This window comes from Stegostoma tigrinum, chromosome 24 (genome assembly GCF_030684315.1).
Source record: "Stegostoma tigrinum isolate sSteTig4 chromosome 24, sSteTig4.hap1, whole genome shotgun sequence".
In the NCBI taxonomy this organism is placed as follows: domain Eukaryota; kingdom Metazoa; phylum Chordata; class Chondrichthyes; order Orectolobiformes; family Stegostomatidae; genus Stegostoma; species Stegostoma tigrinum.
Window position 1 is genome coordinate 26,093,975 of NC_081377.1, and position 23,697 is coordinate 26,117,671.

General features: G+C 42.4%; 1 protein-coding gene across 1 annotated transcript in view; it reads right to left on the minus strand.

The window, feature by feature from the left end:
• The window catches only part of yars1 (tyrosyl-tRNA synthetase 1), a 39,257-nt gene extending 24,199 nt beyond the window's left edge, over positions 1-15,058 (minus strand). Inside the window, exons 1-7 of the mRNA XM_048557960.2 lie at positions 14,942-15,058; positions 13,728-13,819; positions 10,394-10,540; positions 7,569-7,744; positions 7,335-7,464; positions 5,889-5,969; positions 555-647 (exon numbers count right to left, since the gene is read on the minus strand). Coding sequence (XP_048413917.1) covers positions 555-647; positions 5,889-5,969; positions 7,335-7,464; positions 7,569-7,744; positions 10,394-10,540; positions 13,728-13,784 — 684 coding nt within the window. The 5' untranslated portion in view covers positions 13,785-13,819; positions 14,942-15,058. The remainder of the gene's footprint in view (positions 1-554; positions 648-5,888; positions 5,970-7,334; positions 7,465-7,568; positions 7,745-10,393; positions 10,541-13,727; positions 13,820-14,941) is intronic.
• Between the last annotated feature and the right edge of the window lie 8,639 nt (positions 15,059-23,697).

The window sequence follows — 23,697 nt, forward strand, 5'->3', positions numbered from 1 at the left end:
ACATTTGTATTCAGTATTCTCTCGCCAGAGTTCCACCTCTTAACTTCACACCTTGGAATACCAATATTTCTTCAAAAAAATTTCAATTGCAAGTTTTAGTTTTACAGTAGCAATGACTCTCAAAGCACTTTGATCATCGATTCCTGTTAACAGGACAAGGTCTGCTATGAAGCTGCAGCCTTTCAACAACTATCAGATGAGATTGATACCTACAGAGTATAATTATCACAATTTGTTTCTTAGCTGCAATACTGAATGATTTTAAATCAAAATTGACGTGATTTCTAATCAAATGGAACGGATACTTCAAAACATTTGTATTTCTTCTCTCCTCCAAGATTTTCACTGCATCAGTAAGCACTTCATATCTCTTGTTATGAAATATGAGATTTCATATTTCAGGCTTCGTTTTACTTACTGAGAGAATTGCACTGCAACTGAGTTCTTATACATCAAAGTAAATTCTGTTGCACCATACAGTCACTCACTTTCAAATCACAATGTCTGTTAAACTATTAATCACAAATGAAATGAAATTTGTTGGTAAGTAATACCTCTTCAGAGGAGCTCATTTTCCCTCCAGTCAGACCTGGCACCATAGGATTCATTAAGTGAATACGTTTGGCATACCCAAGAGCTGGAAGATACTGAATAAGTTCAAATATCATCAATATACATGGTAGTTCAAGATTTTAAAACTTTATGGTATAAAGAACAACTAATTTAGAAGGTGAACATTTGAAGAACAAACAAGAACTAGGAAAAGATTTATTTTAAGAAAGACTTAAAGCATGTTATGCTAACACTGCATTTCTACTTTTGATCAGACAGTATTTTACCATCAAAATGTTTCATGCAGTGCTTCACCCAATAGATTACTTTTGACAAGCAATGATTATTATGATAACTGGTAACAGCCACTCTGCTTTAACTATGTTCTACAGCGTAAGATGATTAATTCAGCTACTCTTAAAAAAAAGTTTAAAAAATTCTACTGCTGTAAAGTGCTGCTTTAAAGCTTTTACAGAAAGTACATAAAATTAAAGAAAGAAACATAGAAAATAGAAAAGGAATGGGTCATTTAGCCTTTGGAGCTTGCTTTACCATTCACTATGATCATCCCTCCTCTCCCGCTTTCAGTTCATATCCTTTGATCCCTTTAACCCTAAGAACTGTAATCCTTCTTCTTGAAAACATTAAATGTTTTTGCCTCAACCACTTTTTAAGGACAGAAAATTCCAAAGGTTCACCTCTCTCTGGGTAAAGAAAATTCTCATCTCAGTCCTAAATGTGCTTTTCTTCTATTCCTAAACTATTCTTCATTACTTACCTCGTATTCTTAGACTGTGATCCCTGGCTCTGGACTCTCCAATCATCAGGAACATCCTTCCTGTGTTTACCCTGTCTAGTCCTGTTAAAATTTCATAGGTTTCAATCCCTCATTCTTCTCAACTCCAATGAATATATTTTTAACCAAATCTCTCTTCTTATGTCAATATTGCCACCCCAAGAATCAGTCTGGTAAATCTTTGTTGCACTTCCTCCATAGCCAGTACACCCTTCGCTAGATAAGGAGACCAAAACTGCATGCAATATTCCAGGTATGGCCTCATTAAGACCTTGTATGATTACAGCAAGACATCCTTGCTCCTGCATCTGAATCCTCCCGCTATGAAGGCCAAAATATCATTTGCCATCTTCACATCCCTGGTTCACCTGCATGTTGACTGCCAGCAGCTCGTGTACAAGGTCACCCAAATCTTGTTACACTAACCCCTTTTTCAATCTATCACCATTCAGATAATAATCTGTCTTGCTGCATTTGCTACCAAAATGGATAACCTCACATTTCGCCACATTATACTTCATCTGAAATACATTTTCCCACTAAGTCAATTTGTCCAGATCACACTGATGTATCTCTGCATCCTTCCCACAGATCACATTCCCAGCCAGCTATGTGGCACCCGCAAACCTGATGATATTACATTTATTTCCCTCATCTAAATCATCAATATATATGGTGAATAGATGGGTTCCTATCACTGATCAGTGGCTTCCGCTCTGAAAGTGTCCCGTTTATTCCGATTATTTGTTTCCTGTCTACCAACCAGTGCCACATCCATGTCACTACATTACCCCAAGTCCCATGTGCTCTGATTATACACACTAAATGCTTATGTGGGACCTTCTGGCAAAGCATTCTGAAATGCCAAGTAAACCACATCCACTGGTCCCTCTTTATCACATCCTTGAAGAACTGCAATAGAGTGGTCAAGCATGATTTCCCTTTCTCAAATACATACTGAGATCCTGTCACAATTTTACAAATGCTCTATGAATTTTTTTTTAATAGCGGATTCCAGCATTTTCTCTACCATCAACATCAGGTTGACCAGTTTATAATTCCTTGGTTTCTCTCTGCCTGCTTTTTTAAAATAGTGGGATTGTATTAACTACCCTCCAATCTATAGGAACTGTTCCAGACTCTACAGAATTTTGAAAGATAACAACCAATGCATCCACTAGCTCTTCAGTCACTTCCTTAAGGACTCTAAGATGTTGATTATTAGGCCCTGGAGGTTTACTGGCCTTTAATCCTAATTATTTCCCCAACAGTATTTCTCTACCAATATTGGATTTCCTTACGTTCCTCCCTGTTGCTAGACTGTGTTACCTAACATTTCTGGGACATTATTTGTACCCTCCTTTGTGAAAACAGAAGCAAAATAACTAGTCTGTCATCTCTGTTTCCCATTACAAATCCTCGTGTTTCTGTTTGTAAGGGACCTATATTTCTCTTCACTGATCTTTTAAACTTTACATTTCAACAGCAGCATTTACAGTCAGTTTGTATGTTTCCCATAAAATTAGTCATGTAATTTTTATTTCTTAATCAATCCCTTTGTTCCCTCTGGCTGAAATCGAAATTTCTCCCGATCCTCAGGTGTGTTATTCTTTTTGGCCAATTTGTATATCCGTTTGTTGGATCGAATATTATCCTTCGATTCCCTTATAGGCCATGATAGGGCCACCTTTTCCATGTTGTTTCTGGGCCAGACAGGAATGAGAAATTCTTGTCATTTCTCCATGCACTCTAAATGTCTAACATTGCCTGTCCAATGTTATCACTTTGGGAGAATGTTTCCCAATTTATCACAACGAGCTCACACCTCACACCACTGAAGTTTCCTTTATTTCAGTTCAGGACTCCAATTTCAGAATTATCTAAACCAACTTTCTATCATCAAGAATCCAATCTTATTATGGTTACTCATCCTCATGGGGTCTCTCACAGCTACAGTGCCAGGTACTCTTTTATTATTACACAATACCCACAGTCCAGGGTAGCCTGCCTGCTAGTTGGTTCCACTACATATTTGTGTAGAAAACCATTTTAAGACTAAAGTCACACATAATTACAACTTTAATTCTTTGTAGAGGTAACAAGTATGTTAGACCAGGGAAACCCAGTAGATGTTATCTATCTAGACTTCCAAAAGGCCTTTGATACGGTGCCTCACGGGAGGCTGCTGAGCAAGGTGAGGGCCCATGGTGTTCGAGGTGAGCTACTGGCTTGGATTGAGGATTGGCTCTGACAGAAGGCAGAGAGGTGGGATAAAAGGCTCTTTTTCGGAATGGCAATCAGTGACGAGTGGTGTCCTGCAGGGTTCAGTGTTGGGGCCGCAGCTGTTCACCTTATATATTAATGATTTGCATGAAGGGGCTGGGGGCATTCTGGCGAAGTTTGCCGATGATACGAAGATAGGTGGACAGGCAGGTTGTACTGAGGAGGTGGGGAAGCTGCAGAAAGATTTGGACAGTGGTCCAGGAAATAGCTGATGAAATTCAATGTGAGTAAATGTGAGGTTTTGCACTTTGGAAAAAAGAATACAGGCATGGACCATTTTCTAAATGGTGAGAAAATTCGCAAAGCAGAAGTACAAAGGGGTCTGGGAGTGTTGGTCCAGGATTCTCTAAAGGTTAACTTGCAGGTAGAGTCCGTAATCAAGAAAGAGAATGTAATGCTGCCGTTTATCTCAAGAGGGTTGGAATATAAAAGCAGCGATGTGCTTCTGAGGCTTTATAAAGGTCTATAGTTAGGCCCCATTTAGAATGCTATATCCAATTTTGGGCCCCACACCTCAGGAAGGACATACTAGCCCTACAGCGTGTCCAGCGGAGATTCACACAGATGATCCCTGGAATGGTAGGTTTAACGTATGATGAATGGCTAAGGATCCTGGGATTGTACTCATTAGAGTTTAGAAGGTTGAGGGGAGATCTAATAGAAATTTACAAGATAATGTATGGCTTAGAAGGAGTGGACGCTAGGAAGTTGTTTCCGTTAGGTGGGGTGACTAGGACCTGTGGGCACAGCCTTAGAATTCGAGGGGGTCAATTTAGAATGGAAATGAAACGACATTTCTTCAGCCAGAGAGTGGTGGGCTTGTGGAATTCATTGCCACAGAGTGCAGTGGAGGCTTGGGACGTTGGATGCCTTCAAGGCAGAGATCGACAAATTCTTGATCTCAGAAGGAATCAAGGGCTATGGGGAGAGTGCAGGGAAGTGGAGTTGAAATGCCCATCAGCCATGATTTAAATGGTGGAGTGGACTTGATGGGCCGAATGGCCTTACTTCCACTCCTATGTCTTATGGTTTTATGGTCTTTACTTGTAAGCTGTACCTGATGTGAGACAATATCATCTCAACACTCGCTAATCAACAAATTGATTTCACAGCAGGTTAAATTATCATCATTTCAAATGCACGTATACATGATTCTTTGCTTCCTTAACTGGGATTGCTGCACACTGGAATGTTACGTTACAAAATGTATATAATGTATAAGAATATTAAAAAGGGCACTAAGCATGTCTGAAAAGATGTATTTTGGAAGGGGAAAAACTATGCTTTAAGGTTTTAGCAAAGATTTCTAGCTCTGGTTGTGAATGAGGTTGTTGATTTGCTTGCTGAGCTGGCTTGTTTTTGTTCAGACGTTTCATCAGCATGCTAGGTAACATGATCAGTGAGGCCTCCAACGAAGCAATGTTGTTCTGCTCTGCTTGGAATTTATACTGTCTGGTCCATTATACTGAGTAGTGTCATTTCCAGTTTTGTTCTGTATGGGTTTGTACATTGGGTTCAGTTCTGTGTTTGTTGCTTGCATTATGGGATGAGAACCATGCCCCTGAGAATTCCCGTTGTGTGTCTACATTTGGCTTGAGTTACTATGGTTACATTGTCCCAGTTAAACTGACGGCTTTCATTGTCCGAGTGTACTGATATTAAGGAAAGTCTGTCATGTCATTTTACAGCTAGTTGATGTTCATGTATTCTGATGATTAGTTTCCTTCCAGTCTGTCCAATGTAATGCTTGTGGCAGTTGTTTTGTAATTTGTAAACTACATTGGTTGGCAGTCATTGCAATTATGCAAAACTAGGCAAAAATGCACAGGCAGACAGCACTAGCTATGCCATTTTAAATTGAAATGCTGTGTCTGAAAAGAAGAACTTAACGAATTACAGCCCAATAAAACACATCTAAATTTCTTAAACTAGAAAGCTTTCATTTATTATATATGCACATTTCTTCAAAGTGTCTCACCTTTCATTCAGAAAGTCAGTTCCCTCATCCAAAATAAAAGCCTAATGAAGCCTTTTTTGTTAAGAATTTGCTTTAGTCTAAAACCTACCATGAAACAATATCCTGTACGTAAAGCTTCATGCATTTCTTTTTAAGAGGCAGAAAGATGATATTTTAAAAATGCAGCTAAGTTCTGGTATGTTTCTCTAGACAAATTCACTAGCCTAAAGTTTAAATTAATTGCTTTGGACTTCCTAACCGGCTCATGTAATAATCAATATGAGAAGGTACAAAGCTTACCTTTTCTGCAAATGTGAATATTTTCCTCTGATCAATTCCACCAAACTGTGCATCGACCTTCAAGTATTCTTCATCCAAGGCCTAAAACAGTAGAAAATTATTTCAAAAATAAATCTTAATCCTTTTAAAAACTTTAGTTAAACATTCTGTGCGTATTGATATTACACCTTATAGTACTATGGGTCCTCACTTATCAAGTTTTGATTGCGTTCCTGAAAATTGTGACTTCAAGTGAAACAATTTTAAGTGAATCATAGACTCCCAAAGGGATCAATGTTAAAAGCAGAGATAAGTGCCTTTGGACTTTTTCACCGAGGAAAGAAAAGGTACTAGTTGAAATACTATACCATACATGCATAGCACTCTGTTCTCATTACTAAATAGAATAAGTGTATCACTGTGCAATACAATATGCTCAAAAACATGCACCTGCTTTTAGCTTGACCGGGCTTCACTTAGTGACAGAAGTTAATGTAGGGAGTAATAGGGTTCCTGCACTAGCCAGCATCTGCCACTTGATGGAGCTATTCACTATGAAACAAAGTGCTGGAGAAACCCAATGGGTCTGGCAGCTTCTGCGGAGAGCAGAAGAGTTTTGAATGAGTCATAAAAGACTCAAAATGTTAACACCTCTCTCCAGAAATGCTGCCATCACTTTCTGAGTTCTCCAACATGTCCGGCTTTTACTTCAAATCTCCAACATTCACAGTGATAATGGGAACTGCAGATGCTGGAGAATCCAAGAGAACAAAGTGTGGAGCTGGATGAACACAGCAGGCCTAGCAGCATCTTAGGAGCACAAAAGCTGACATTTCGGGCCTAGACCCTTCATCACAAAAGTTTTTGTGCTCCTAAGATGCTGCTTGGCCTGCTGTGTTCATCCAGCTCCACACATTTTGTTATCTCCAACATTCACAGTACTTTGTTTTTAGATTAATTCAGCAGTTCACAAGAACGATCAGGAAAACAAAACAAATTCAATGGCGAAAGGATTGGCCTAAACTAAGGGCAAAGGAGCAAGGCTGGGGCAACAAGCTTTGAGCCAAGACAACGATTTGGCAGAGGGAGCAATGACATTAAACCAGGGCCGTGAACATAATGTGAGGGAAGTGGCTAAAAACTAAGCAAGGCATGTTAAAGCTATGACTTGTACAAATGGAGCAGTACGCAAAATCAATCCTTTGCTCATTAATTTCATCACAGGCATTAAAAGGAGCACCCTAGAGCTAATACAACAGATATACATTTTTAAACATGCAATGGATAATTGGAAATTTATAATACAAGCAAATGAGGAAGACAAAGACAAACTTCCATTAAAGTAAAACTTAAGTTGTTTATGACTGTCATTTGAACATACACTCAGTCTTTATGTTTAATAACTTGAAATCCTGGTCAACACAATGATAATGGATAGATTATATAGACTACATCTCCCATACTGACCTGTAATCCAGGATATAGGAGGCCACTGAGGAGTGGATGGTCCACTTGTTTAACCACTTCAGCACCAGCTTTTTTGGCATCATGCTGAGTCACCACAGAGGATAATTTGTAAACATCCAAAGTGTATTCCCTGTAAATGCAAAAATTTGCGAAAGTCTTTAAAAAGCAGGAAAAGCATTTCCATCCTACATGTCCTCACATTATATGATCAGAGATTTAATATTTAGCTCTTACCTGCTTAACTGATAATTAGTTCCCTTTACAAATCTGAGTTTTTCTATTGGCACACCGATACTTTCGAGCATCGCTTTAATAATATGTTCATAATACTGCGTCCTCAGTTCCAGCAGTTCCCAGGGAGCTTTCATGTTGTCCAAATAGGCATGCAAATCAGCAAACAGAATAGTTACCTGGAATGAAAGGGGCAACTCTGTCCATTATTTTGATGAATAATTAGCCAACAATTTTCATTATATCTGGGAATTTGGGATATACCTTGTAAAATATTCATACAGAAACTGAAATACGGTGTAAATATAGGAAGCTAAGTAGATATACCTCCAATTCTACAATACCTCCACTTCTCTTGACCACTTTTCACTGCCTTCATGTTGTCAGGATATTTATCACATGTCCAGTACTACATGAGCAGAAATTTCCTCCACTTAAACTTTAGGAAGGTTAACCCATTGGGTAAGAATGTTCCCCTTTCTGGAGATGGCATAAAAGGCAAATAATTTGGTGAGATACTTCCCACCCTTCTCACTGCCTTACTAATTAAGCTTTGGATGAGAAGCCCCATTGAGGGAATTCTCAATTTGGCACCAATTAAAGCTCATATGTCGTCAATTAATGGCCTCAACTTACTGGTTACAAAATACCTACTTTCTGGGCATGTGGCAATCTTCCTGACAGTTAATTGTTTGGAATGGGGAGAAGGAGGGAGCGCGAGCGAGAGGGAGAGAGAGCGCGCGAGCGAGAGGGAGAGAGAGCGCGCGAGCGAGAGGGAGAGAGAGCGCGCGAGCGAGAGGGAGAGAGAGCGCGCGAGCGAGAGGGAGAGAGAGCGCGCGAGCGAGCGAGAAAGAGTGACCGCGCAAGACAGAGAGAGCGCGACAGAGCAAGAGCGCGACAGAGCAAGAGCGCGACAGAGCAAGAGCGCGACAGAGCAAGAGCGCGACAGAGCAAGAGCGCGACAGAGCAAGAGCGCGACAGCGCGACAGAGAGATAAGGACAGTGACAGTGAGAGAAAGAGAGCGAGTGAGAGCAAGAAAAAGAGAGGGTGAGAGCAAGAGCAAGCGAGAGCGCGCGAGAAAGAGAGCAGAAGAGTGAGAAAAAGAGTGGAAGAGCGAGCGGAAGAGCGAGAGCAAGAGTTGGACAGCGACAGAGCAAGAGTGAGCGAGACAGCGAGAGCGACAGTGAGAGAAAGACAGCGACAGAGTGATAGCGAGAGAAAGAGAGTGGCAGCGAGACAGAGACTGAGCAACAGAAAGAGGGTGAGAGCAGGAGCGAGGCAGACGGCGAAACAGAAGAGCAAGAAGAGAAAAGGGAGTGAGGCAGGCAGCGCGACAGAAGAGCGAGAAGAGAAAGGGGAGTGAGGCAGGCAGCGCGACAGAAGAACGAGAAGAGAAAGGGGAGTGAGGCAGGCAGCACGACAGAAGAGCGAGAAGAGAAAGGGGAGTGAGGCAGGCAGCGTGACAGAAGAGCGAGAAGAGAAAGGGGAGTGAGGCAGGCAGCGCGACAGAAGAGCGACAAGAGAAAGGGGAGTGAGGCAGACAGCGCGACAGAAGAGCGACAAGAGAAAGGGGAGCGAGGAAGGAAGAAAGGAGAGAAATAAGAGAGAGAGAGAGAGAGAGAGAGAAAGAGAAAAGAAAGAGACAGAGAAAAATAGAGAGAGTGTGATAGGGAGGGAGGAGGAATCTCTAAGTGCCCAAATGGCATAGATGAGGTGACAAGAGAGGTGACCACTCTCTCTCGGGACTGCCATCATGTGAAAAGATGTCAAAACATTCTACCTTTTGCTTGCTGGATCCCTGAGATGTAGGCCTTGACCAGTTGTCTTAGGAACTCCAAAAGCTATTGGTCTTCAAACAGCAGACAAACTTTTGCCAACACAGGATGCCAGTGGGGAGGACTTAATGTGCTGACTGACTTTCATTAGGTTGCATTATCTCAGCAGTGGGAGTGGCATTTTATTTGCAACCTAACATATCTGCCCCCACATTGATTAAAGAAAACTGGGAAAACTGCACCCATTGTTTTTGTTCCAGCCAAGCTCTGTTCCTTTCCAGAGATAGTAGGAAATGCAGATGCTGGAGAATCTTAGATAACTAGGTGTAGACCTGGAAGAACACAGCAGGTCAAGCAGCATCAAAGGAGCAGGAAAGCTGATGTTTCGGACCTACACCCTTCTTCAGAAATGGGGGAACGGAAGAGGGAATCTGAAGTAAACAGGGAAAGAGGGGCAGGTGGAGGCCTAGAGAAGAAATGTTAATAAAATATTTTCCTGAACTGATTTTTCATATTCACCCACTGACCAATTATAAACCTCATCACTGGCTTCACCAAGATCAGCTCACCAAATTTCCCCAATTAAAAATAAACATGGAAATCCATTGTGCAATATTGCAACGACAATGTAATACGGAAACTAGAATTATTAATAAAAGTCAAACCTCTACCTACTCTGTCAGTTTTCTACAAGATTATAACTAAAAGATGACCATGGGGTTTTACAATTTGAACTACTTACTCACAAGAGGACTGCATGGAATCTCTACAGTCGAAACTCCCTCACCACCATTTTCTACCTGTGTACCTCCCTCCTAAACAGCATAATCTGATCTGCCATCTCTACAGAGGAGACCAAACAAAAATGTTAACCAGTTGTCTCAAGGTAAGGGGCGCTGCAACGTACATCAGGTTTACGAAAAACTTGTTTTTTGTTACATTATGATACAAATCCTCTTGTGGCTTACAGTAACATAAGAGCTAAATTAATGACATGGCTTTCAGTTGTGCATGGCTGTTACGTCACCAAACGTATGAAAACCAATCTCTACCTCACATCCAGCTTTTAGGAAGTCAGCGATCTTTGACATTGGCACAAAGTATGCCACATGAGGTTTCCCAGTGGTAGCTGTCCCCCAGTAGACACTCAAATCCCGTTCCTCCAGAATTGAACGCAACTTCTCTTCGCCAAGGACCTCCTGCAAAAAAATGTAAGAAAAGTCTGTTTTCTTCATGTCCGTGTCGACTGAGCAAAACGTTTTAACATAAAATTAACTTGCATTTGCTGGTCTAAAGGGTATGTTAGGTCAGTAGGCTAATTTTAGACCACAGGAAGTTCTCCTTTCCTGGCATTTTCCAAATTGCCCTAAGCCCAAGTCAGAATCCCATACAGTGGGTTACAAGTCAAGTCGAATGGTGGAACTGAATTTTTGATTGTGTTGGCAAAAGAACAAAAACTCCTTCAATCAAAGGATATTTCAGGGACATGATTAGTGCTTCCTTTAAGCACATAAGGAAGATAGTGGGAAACCACCTCATGTATTCTCTTCCCTATCATATTGCTGTTGACATTGAAAACAGGAAGCTCCCCTGAATAATTCTGGGGCCTGAAATCTCTAATGTTTAGATGAATGAAAGGTGATCTCACTGAAACTTACAAAATTCTTCAAGGGCTAAACAACGTAAATGCAGATAGAATGTTTCCTCTGGCTGGCGATTCAAGAACCTGGGAACAGTCTCAGAACAAGAGACACACCATTTAGGACAGAGGAAGACTTTCTTGACTTAGAGGATACTGAATCTTTGTAATTATCAAGCCCAGAACAATGGAGAGGTTCAAGCATTAACCAGAAGTTGCACTGTCCAAGTGGTTATTGCTTTACAGTAGACTGTGGTTGCATGTTGGGACCTTATAAAAATCCCAAATGGAGCAGACTCCAAGCCAGGAATAATGCTAGAAATTACAACTTTCAGTTGGTAATCACACTGCACCTAGAAAATTCTGAAAAAATTAGTCGAACGTTTACAAAGGAAACCTTAGAAGATTTTAAAACTACTCTGAGCTAATTATTAGAGTGAACTCAACTCAGCACCGGACAGCAGCTCGCACCTAATCCAAGAAACCCTCCCAAGCAGGCCTGACAACCGTTTCCTAATGCAGACATGTCGGCCAGTCCAGCAACCTACCTGACACACACACACGCACACACACACACACACACACACACACACACACACACACACACAGAGTACTCCCAATGATATGACATTGTTCCCACCTCGACCTAATAGCACTCTCGCCCTCTAGAGATAGGATTTACAACCCTGATCAGCACTTTTGAGCAGTCAACTCCAACAAAAGAAAATCTAAACATTGCCATCAAATATTGGGTATTCTCAAGATCCTGAAGGTTACCATCAACCAGAAGCTGAACTGGACACAGCATTTAAATATTGTGGCTACAAGAGCAGCTCAGAGGCTGGGAATCTTGCAGCATGTAACCGTCTTCTGACTCCCCAAACCCTGCCCACCATCTATACGGCACAAGTCAGCAGTGTGACAGAATACTGCCATTGACCTTGAAGGCTGCAACTCCAATAACACAGTAAGCTTGATACTATCCAGGACCAAGCAGTCACTTAGTTGGTACCATATCCACAAAGATTTTACCTGCAGTGTTCAGTTACAGCAGTTTTGTCATTTTAAAATGGCAGAAATTTACTAAAACTCCCTAGACAGCATCTTCCAAACCCATGAGCACTGCCATCGAGAAGGACAAGGGTAGCAAATATATGGGATCATTACAATTTGCAAGCACCCCTCCAAAACAGTCACCAGCCATACTTGGAAAAATGTCACCATTTCTTTAGCGTCGATGGGTAAAAATCCTGAAACTCCTCCACGAATAGCATTGTGGATCTACCTACTACAAATGAACGGCGGCAATTCACCGCCACCTTCTCAAGAGCAACTAGGAATGGCCAATAAATGCTGGCCAGCCACTGATACCCATGTCCTGTGAATGAATTAAAAAAAACTATGCGCAAGACACAGAGCGTTAATTTCTAGTTATTAATTACATCAAGCGATATAGGGATAATTCAGGGATATAGCATGGTGGTGGATGAGCAGCTGTGATCCTCACTGGCAGAGAGACTAAATGACCCAATCCTTCTCCTATGTTTCTAACTGAAGAGAAAAGCACAACACCACAAATCATGGCAAAATGAGCAGACATCTCATCCTTAGGTACATCGCTGCTCAGGTGGCAATCTGCCAAATAGAAAACATGAAGCTGCCAGAGCATGGAAACCTTGAAAGATCAAAACACTGTCAAAAAAGGTGATCTTTGTGTGAAATTACTGCTCCCTGAAAGGTAATCAAATATCCACCTGGTTCAGCACTGGCTGCTTTCCATTTAATCTGATTCTTGTTTTACTATCAATGTAATGATTTGAACATTGTTCATTAAAGGTAATTTGCTCATAATCATTTGTCATACTTTCGCAGTCTATTTTCTTAGTCATCTCACAATTCAGTCATCAGTTTACTACCCAGAAATGTGAAAATTTCAAGACAGTTTCAGTTTCACAACTTCACTATGTTTGATTAGAGTCCCTACAGTGTGGAAACGGGCCCTTTGGCCCAACAAGACCACGCCGCCGCTTGGAGCATCCCACCCAGACCCATCCCTCTATAACCCACACAACCCTGAACACTACGGGCAATTTAGCATAGCCAATCCACCTAGCCTGCACATCTTTGGATTGTGGGAGGAAACCGGAGCACCCGGAGGAAACCCACGCAGACACGGGGAGAATGTGTAAACTCCACACAGACAGTCACCCGAGGCTGGAATTGAACCCAGGTCCCTGTTGCTGTGAGGCTGCAGTGCTAACCACTGAGCCACCATGCCACCTAAAAATATACGGATGACACAGAATCCACACAGTGTGGAAACAGGCCCTTTGGCCCAACAAGTCCACAGTGAACCTCAGAGCACCCACCCAGACCCATTCCCTTATAACCCACCTAATCTACACATTCCGGAACACTTTGAGGAATTTAGCATGCCCAATCCACCTGACCTGCACATCTTGGGACTGTGGAGGAAACCGGAGCACCCGGGCAGTTGCCTGAGGCTGGAACTGAACCCGAGTCCCTGGCGCTGTGAGCCAGCAGTGCTAACCACTGAGCCACTGTGCTGCCCATCCCCATGTTGGAGGAGGTTATTTGGCCTACATTCCACAGATTTCACAATTCAATTGACACACAAAGATTCCAGTATTTTTCGCCATTACCAAGCAACCTATTCCACACAGCTTTGTTCTGTGAGGAATCTTCTGATCTCATGTAGGTTAACTATTTATACAGAAAGATTATACCTGCAAGTTCCTGGTGATTAGATTGAGTTTTTCCTGAACATTCGCACTGTCGCCCATGATGACAAATGTTCCTAATAATTATCAGGCATGAACTGGAAGAAAAAAAAGCCATTAACTTTTAAAAGATAATCACAGCTCACATGAGGTCTATCACTATCAAAGGTCCGACTTATTCCATCATGTATTCACCCCCAACCCTCTACACCGATCATCTCTCCCCCCCGCTCCAGCCCACCACCACCATCTCTCTTCACCACTAGCCCATTGCCATCATCACCATCTCTCTCCAACTCCATCACCACCACTTCCCCCACATGCACACACAGCCCACACCCACCCAGGGTGGAAGGACATCATCTGCTGGATTCTACACATGGCCCCCAGAGGCCAGGACTGACTCGTTCAGAACCCTATGGGGTCCCTTTCCTCTCCGCCCAGACCAGGCCTGCTCCATCTCCGCACTCCCCAGACCGGCTATGCCTACTCCCTTTCCCAACTGCCGGGCTGGACCGGGATAACAAGATGCAACGTTGGATGAACACAGCAGGCCAAACAGCATCAGAGAGCTGGAAAGCTGGCGTTTCAGGTCTAGACCCTTCTTCAGAAATGGGGGAGGGGAATGGCATTCTGCAATAAATAGGGAGAGAGGGGTGAGGCGGATTGAAGATGGATAGCGGAGAAGACAGGTGGAGAGGAGACAGAACGGTCAAAGAGGCAGGGATGGAGCCAGTAAAGGTGAGTGTAGGTGGGGAGGTAGGGAGGGGATAGTTCAGACAAGGGAGGACGGACTGGTCAAGGAGGTGGGATGAGGTTAGTAGGTAGGAAATGGAGGTGCGGCTTGAGGTGGGAGGAGGGGATAGTGGGGAGGAAGGACAGGTTAATGAGGTGGGGATGAACTGGGCTGGTTTAGGGATGCAGTGGGGGAAGGGGAGATTTTGAAACTGGTGAAGTCCACATTGATACCATTGGGCTGCAGGGTTCCCAGGCGGAATATGAGTTGCTGTTCCTGCAACCTTCGGGTGGCATCATTGCGGCAGTGCAGGAGGCCCATGATGGACATGTCATCAAGAGAATGGGAGGGGGAGTGGAAATGGTTTGCGACTGGGAGGTGCAGTTGTTTATTGCGAACCGAGCGGAGGTGTTCTGCAAAGCGGCCCCCAAGCCTCCGCTTGGTTTCCCCAATGTAGAGGAAGCCCGTCCGAGTCAGCTCTTACCGCGTAGCCGCCTTCTGCCGGTGTCCGCTTCTAAAACGCCGGTTGCATCAGTTTCCGAGTGGCTGCATCATCCACCCGGCGCCCTGCGCAGGCGCAGACAGCGCTATCGAACCAGCACCATCGATCACCCGATCCTGCGGCTGCGTACATCAGTCTGTCATTGCTACATGTGGGCGAAGTATTGTGGCGAGATCATGTCAAATCTGTAATAAAGTTGGGATGGGCCAAGAGTGTGTCTGGCTCAATTACCCTGGACAAGGTGTTGAAAGGCAATTACAGGAATATTTTTTTCAGTTGCTTAGAATGTAACAATTTAAAAAAACATGAACAATCTAAGATAATGAAATGTGAGGCTGGATGAACACAGCAGGCCCAGCAGCATCTCAGGAGCACAAAAGCTGACGTTTCGGGCCTAGACCCTTCATCAGAGAGGGGGATGGGGAGAGGGAACTGGAATAAATAGGGAGAGAGGGGGAGGCGGACCGAAGATGGAGAGAAAAGAAGATAGGTGGAGAGGAGAGTTTAGGTGGGGAGGTAGGGAGGGGATAGGTCAGTCCCGGGAAGATGGACAGGTCAAGGAGGTGGGATGAGGTTAGTAGGTAGCTGGAGGTGCGGCTTGGGGTGGGAGGAGGGGATGGGTGAGAGGAAGAACAGGTTAGGGAGGCAGAGACAGGTTGAACTGGTTTTGGGATGCAGTGGGTGGAGGGGAAGAGCTGGGCTGGGTGTGTGGTGCAGTGGGGGGAGGGGACGAACTGGGCTGGTTTTGGGATGCGGTGGGGGTAGGGGAGATTTTGAAGCTGGTGAAGTCCACATTGATACCATTGGGCAGCAGGGTTCCCAAGCGGAATATGAGTTGCTGTTCCTGCAACCTTCGGGTGGCATCATTGTGGCACTGCAGGAGGCCCATGATGGACATGTCATCTAAAGAATGGGACATTTTTCCATCCCCACCCCTGTCTGCTTTCCGGAGAGACCACTCTCTCCGTGACTCCCTTGTTCGCTCCACACTGCCCTCCAACCCCACCACACCCGGCACCTTCCCCTGCAACCGCAGGAAATGCTACACTTGCCCCCACACCTCCTCCCTCACCCCTATCCCAGGCCCCAAGATGATTTTCCACATTAAGCAGATGTTCACCTGCACATCTGCCAATGTGGTATATTGCATCCACTGTACCCGGTGTGGCTTCCTCTACATTGGGGAAACCAAGTGGAGGCTTGGGGACCGCTTTGCAGAACACCTCCGCTCGTTTCGTAATAAACAACTGCACCTCCCAGTCGCAAACCATTTCCACTCCCCCTCCCATTCTTTAGATGACATGTCCATCATGGGCCTCCTACAGTGCCACAATGATGCCACCTGAAGGTTGCAGGAACAGCAACTCATATTCCGCTTGGGAACCCTGCAGCCCAATGGTATCAATGTGGACTTCACCAGCTTCAAAATCTCCCCCCACCGCATCCCAAAACCAGCCCAATTCGTCCCCTCCCCCCACTGCACCACACAACCGGCCCAGCTCTTCCCCTCCACCACTGCATCCCAAAACCAGTCCAACCTGTCTCTGCTTCCCTAACCTGTTCTTCCTCTCACCCATCCCTTCCTCCCACCCCTAGCCGCACCTCCATCTCCTACCTACTAACCTCATCCCACCTCCTTGACCTGTCCGTCTTCCCTGGACTGACCTATCCCCTCCCTACCTCCCCACCTATACTCTCCTCTCCACCTATCTTCTTTTCTCTCCATCTTCGGTCCGCCTTCCCCCTCTCCCTATTTATTCCAGAACCCTCACCCCATCCCCCTCTCTGATGAAGGGTCTAGGCCCGAAACGTCAGCTTTTGTGCTCCTGAGATGCTGCTGGGCCTGCTGTGTTCATCCAGCCTCACATTTCATTATCTTGGATTCCATAGGCATAATAGAACTGAAAGACAACTTTTTTTTTAAAATGCAATTTCCGGGTACCACCGTGCTTGAATAAGAAAAGTAATAGGTTTCGATGGCATGCAGATAAAACTGTTATTTCATATCTGACTCCACCAAAGCCTGATGAACTGCTTTTGGTGCTGGACCTAATCGCTAATCTGAGACTGAACCGCTCCTCTTGAGAGGGCCAAGTATTAAAGTTTTAAAACTATGTCTATATTTCTAAACTTGAATGAATCTTGAATTTATAAGCACTTGATTCTGAACGCTTGTTGACTTTTAGAACTTGAAGTTTCAATTTGAACAGTATATGTATATTTGTGAAAGCAGAGGTGTGTTCACTTTTACACAATTAGCATCTAAATAGAACATATTTCTTGTAGAATGAGGGAATGAAAATATTACAAAATATCTTAACAAGATACATTCATTTATTTGAGTTAAAGCCATTGCACAGTACATTATAAAATCAGAGGTTGACAATTGATTTGCCTCAAAGCATGATTTTCTATATAACAAAGTGTGGAGCTGGATGAACGCAGCAGGCCAAGCAGCATCTTAGGAGCACTTGGATGGCTGTGTTCATCCAGCTCCACATTTTGTTATCTTGGATTCTCCAGCATCTGCAGTTCCCATCATCTTATGATTTTCTTTGTGTTCCTTTAAGAAGTTTATAAAATATAAGCTTTTCATGCTGAGACTGATTGTGGGATAGTGGTGAAATTACTATGAAGAACCTCTTATGCTTCTCATTCATTGGAAATTAGGACTGGCCATTTCAGAACAAAAGTTGGAGCTCCAGATAGGAGCATAATCTCAGTGCAATCAGAGTCTTACAGCATGGAAACGGAGCCTTTGGTCCAACTAGTCCATGCTGAACATGTTCCCAAACCAAACTAGTCCCACTTGCCTGCATTTGACCCAAATTCCTCCAAACTGCTCCTATTCATGAACTTATCCAAATGTCTTAAATGTTGTAGCTGTAACTGCATCCACCACTCCCACTGGCATTTCATTCCACACACTAGCTACCCTCTGTGTGAAAAAGTTGGTCATTGTCTTTTTTAAAATCTTTCTCCACTCACCTTAAAAATATGCCTCCTAGTTTTGAACTAAGCCACCCTAGGGAAAAGACCCTTCCTATGCCCTCATGATTTTATAATTCTCTGTCGAGTCACGCCTCAACCTCCTACGCTCTAGTGAAAGAAAGTCCTAGTCTATCAAGATAATGTTTATAACTCAAACCTCCCATTCCCAGCAACATCCTGGTAAAACTTTTCTGAATCCTCTCCAATTTAATAACATCCGTCCCATGGCAGGGCAACTGGAACTGTACACAGTAGTCCAAAGGAGGCCTCATCAACATCCTGTGCACCACAACATGACGTGCCAACTCTTATACTCAAAGGTCTGAGTAACAAAGTCAAGTATTACTCCTCTCTCCCACTGTCCATTACATTCTGTCTCCCCCCCCCAGTTTATTAAGGTTGAACGCCATGACAGCAGCATAGAATGGATATGACATTAGGGGTCAAATCAGACTGTAACTGGATTAATAAACATTTTACCTTGCATTGGACAAAGAGCATCTCCCATTGAACTGCCAGCCCTATGACCTTTTTAGCCATTTCAGCACTAGTAGCTGACTGTACAGTTTCTGAGAGTTGACATTAGAAATTCACAAAACAAAAAGGCACCACAAGGGAACTGAGGGATCTGACAAGATGATTAATGAGTGCTAAGCTGGAACAGAAATGTGTCCCACTGCTTTTGGAAAAGTAGGAAGTACTGGGTCACAGAATCAAGCTAGATGCTTTGTGTTAGAAAAATTTTAACGTTGCAAACATTTTTCTTCTTCATGCTTCATTTGATTGTGTCTCAATATAGTATGTGAGTTGAACTCAATTATTTCTAGTAATAACTAGTGTGGATCAGAATTCCCCTCGTGTTACAAAGACAGGTAAGGTTCCATCTGGACCATTTAAAGCAAATCCAAAATAAATTACTGTCTATGCTCTCTTTGGTATTTTGAAAACATCTCCTACTTTATTGCTATGTCTTGTAAAATAGTCTTGAAATGGTAGAAATGTTGAACTCCATGGAATTCCTCTATTTTCTGTTCACCCATTGAGGCCCAGCCATTTCCATATTCAAATCCTGGGCTAAATATGTCAAATCCTGTGGTAATTGGATTGAGGTCTGCAAAATAATACTTCTATCTTTGTACAAAGCTGGAAATTATTCAAATAGTTACGCAGATTTTCAGTGACACCCCAGCACTGCAAACCCAGTTGCTTCAGACGGACCTAAAAATATGGTTTGACTCTTTCGTATTTTCTGCATACGTCACCCCTAGACTCAAATTAAAATATTTGAGCTTTCCAATCCTCTTCCTTATGTTGTTTCAAACCACATGGGTTGTATGAATAACTTTTTGAGAATGTGAATGAGACCAATAACAGTACTTTCTTAAGGCCATTCGGCACCACTTGTAAATTGCTTGGGCAGTATCTAAATTAAACAAAGATAAAGCTTAAAATTGAAAGAAAAACAACTCTGGTTTTGAAACATTTACGTGATTTGATGTAACCAAAGGCTAAAATTTGGAGAAATTCTACGTTGTTGATTTTTTAGGGGTTTAGGGGGATATGAATTTATCAGTTAATTTATATTACTATTGTTCTGATGAAGGATCACTGGACCCAAGACATTAATTCTGCTTAATCTCCACAGATGTTGCCAGACCTGCTGAGATTTTCACGCAACTTCTGTTTTTGTTTCTTATTTCCAGCATCCACAGTCCTTTGCGACTTTTTGAAGATAAAATCCTATTCAGCAAGTGGATGAAAGGATATCAGATGTAGGCTGGGATGTGGATTTGAGATTAAAATTCTGTTACGGAGCAGGCTGAAAATTGTGAATGACATTCCCTTATTCCTACTTCATATGTAACTACAGTCTGTAACCACCTATTTTCTATCAATGTCCTGATGAATGAGATACGTTTCCTCTTCACTGCTCCTCTTTATTGCAAAGTAATTGAAAAACAACACGTTTTGAAAAATCTGGGCTTGTGAAAGGAGAAGCAGAGCTGTGGGTGTGTGCACGAAAGCATCTGCCTAAAACTAACTTCTCGTTTCAGTTTCCAAAGAGTGCAGGAATGCATTTAAACAACATTTTTAAACCTAAAGTCTAAAAGGGCCATCAACAACAAAACACAGGCACCCTAATTCTCTAGATAAAGAAAAGACAGTTGTAGCAGATATTTTTAAAAACCAAAAGGACTGTGGATGCTGTAAATCAGGAGCAAAAACAGAAGTTGCTGGAAAAGCTCAGCAGATCTGGCAGCATCTGTGAAGGATAAAGTAGACTTAACATTTCAGGTCCAGTTCTGAGGAAGGGCCACCTGACCCAAAACATTAACAGAGATAATGGGAGCTGCAGATGCTGGAGAATCCAAGATAACAAAGTGTGAAGCTGGATGAACACAGCAGGCCAAGCACCATCTCAGGAGCACAAAAGCTGACATTTTGGGCCTCGACCCTTCATCAGGCTCTCTGATAAAGGGTCTAGGCCCGAAACATCAGCTTTTGTGCTCCTGAGATGCTGCTTGGCCTGCTGTGTTCATCCAGCTTCACAAAACGTTAACACTTTTTTTTCCCTTTACAGATGCTGCCAGACCCACTCAGCTTTTACAGCAACTTCTGTTTCTGCTGTTATTGTTGTTGTAATAGATGTTTTTTGTTTGTTTGCTCACTAATCCATTCCAACTCCCCTTCAAAGTGAAAATGTTTTAATTTATTTTTGTTTGAGCCTGTTTTCCATATTCAGACAAGGTATTCCCTACTCTGACTAGTGGGTTATTGCATCTATGTGTTTCATTTTGACTTTTAAAAAATGGGATTCTTGATTCAACAAATAGGAGTATAAATTTTGATTTCTTCATTCATTGAGAATTCCCAATGAGTAACTAAGGACAGGTTGTGGTCTTGTCCTGTCTCCATCTTCATAATCTTCATATCACCCTTCTTAGATCTCAGCATTCCTCAAGTTCTAGCTTTTTGAATGTACATAATTGATGGCTGAATGTACAACTGATAAAGCCTAACTCTGAAATTCTCTTCCAAAACCTCCCTAAATCTTCCTTCTCTTGATTGACTGTGCCCTATTCTTTGTGGAAAGTACATACCTGGGGCAATCATCTATTTTGTCAGGTAGATGCCAGTGCTGTAGCTCTACCCAAATAGATTGGCTAGAGATTTGAACAGATTGAAGCACAGTTCTTCAACATAATAGTTTTAACCATTTTGGAACCATGGCTTTCTTTTCACAGCTCACCATTTCTTCATATGAGACCGTAAGATCATAAGAAATAGGAGCAGGAGTAGGCCATTTGGCCCTTCAAGCCTGCTTTGCCATTCAATAGGATTATGGAGGGTCTAACACTGCTCTCCGCCATTTTCCTGCCCTTTCCTTGTGACACTTGATTCTCTTAATGATCAAGAATCCAGCTATCTACCTCAGCCTTAAATATATACAAGGGCTCTGCCATCACTCTGCGGTAGGGAGTTCCAAACACTCACAACCCTCTGAGAAAAGAAATTCCTCCTCTTGTGTGTCTTATATTAGTGTGCTTTATCAATATCTCTCTGTAATCCATTTATATCCTTCTCACAACCTGCCATTCCAACCACTTTAGTGTTGTCTGCAAATTTAGCTACTGTACATTCACTTCCTTCCTCCAAGTCATGAAAATGTATTACTTAACAGTAGTACGGAGAGTTCTGAGGACCACAATTTAGGAAGGACCAGTTGGTTTTGGAGAAAGTCCAGATATCATTTATCTGCACTATGTGGATTACATTATAAGGAGAAATTAGACTTGAATTTCCAGGAATTTAGCAGTTTAAGATATAATTTAATCAAAATTTTCAAGATCGTTAGGTAAACGGATAAGGTTTTGCTTTGATTTGATTTATTATGTCACGTGTACCAAGGTACAATGAAAACTATTGTCTCATGTGCTTTACAGGCATTAGAATAAGAGAACAGAGTGCAAGGTACAATGCCAAGAAGATGCAGAGAGAGATCAAAATTAACATTAAAGAGGCCCATTCAAAAATCTGATAACAGTGGGGAAGTAGCTCTTCTTGAAACTGTTCATAGGTGTATACAAACGTTTAGATCTTCTGCTCAATAGAAGAGGGTGGAAGAGCATATAACTGGGGTGGGAGGGGTCTTTGATTATGTTGGCTGCTTTCCCAGGCCAAAGGGAAGTATAGAAGAAGTCAATGAATGGGAGGCTGATTTGTGTGATGGGCTGCGCTGTGTTCACAACTTCCTGTAGTTTCTTTCAGTCTTGGGAAGAGCAGATGCAACTTTTTTCTAGCAGTTGCAGAATCTAGGATTTTGTGACATGGTATTAAGATCAGGGTCAAACCATTCAGGAGAGAAATTAAAAAATCAATTCAGCACACAAAGAGTGGTAGAGGTTTTGGATTTTTCTCTTTAAACAGCAACAAGCTCAATTCTTGATTTTAGTTTTGAGACTAATGCAGTTATCGGGGGATATGGGCAGTGGTGAGTAATGAGTCAGTTTTCAAAACAGCCTTGATTTTATTTAATGGCAAAACAGGCTCGAGGGATAATTTGGTGATGAATTTTGTTTCTTAACACTTCTGTGAAATGCCTTGGGACAAGTTTTTCTCTGACATTTCCAGAATTTGGTTAGTTTGAGGTTAGAGATGGCAAATCAGTATCAGAATCTCAAGATTTGGGAGACTAAAGATTGCAGTAATTTTAAGTCCAGATTACTGACCAGCAATCTCCCACGAAGGTCATGTGTGCAGACAGGCTGGAAATGGAGCCTGGAATCTTTCTGCTATCTGAGTGCTGTTCTATAATCATTTTTACTAAAGCATTTTCAGTTCATAGTATAGCTTTTGTAAAGATATCTGACCTGTTAAAGATTAAATAAGTCATTGATAAGGTTTACAAAACAACTATCTTTCCTCCCAGTCATGGCCTGAAAATCTTTGATTCTGATTCTATTTTATTGTTATGTGTACCAAAATACAGTGAAAAGCTTTGTTTATGAGTAGCACAGGCAGATCACAGCAGGCAAAGGATATACAGATCAAAAAGACTTAGAGGCATACAGGTTACATTGCAGGTTACATTATTCAAGGCTAAATTCCATTCAACAGTCTGATAACGGCCAGAAAGAAGCTGTTCCTAAGCCTGCTTGTGCGTGTGTTCAGGCTTCTGTATCTTCTGCCTGATGGAAGATGTTGTAGGTGATCAAACTGGGGAAAATGGAGGCTTTTCTCCAACCAAGCAAGGAGGTTGTCCTGCTTACCCAGTTAGGAAACCAAACATGTTTCTAGTTCGCTGAGAGGCAGGTAATTGAAAAAGTTTTGAGTCGAAGCAGAAAATAGCTGTTAACTGACCACTCAGGGCCTAAATTGCTGGTGGGTTGGGAAAGTCTCCAATGGAACTTTTCACACTCATTAGTGAGGTAGTAGGAAGGGGCCATGTATCTGCACAGGGTGAACTTACCAATTATTTCCCCTTTGTCCCATCTCTCTTACCATTTCCAGGGATGGGAAGTTGCACCCATACTAACAAACTAACATAATGAATAAACTTGGAAAAAACATGACGTTTCTGCCTACAACCACAATCTGGTAGAAATTTAGAGTAGTCTTTGTGGCTGCGAATCATATTTTGTAAGAAAGCTCTGACTGGAAAAAGAAACTGTAAACATCTTGTTAAATCTGAACAAACAGAACAAATGCATATCATTTATATCAGGAAATCTTTTATTAATGTTGTA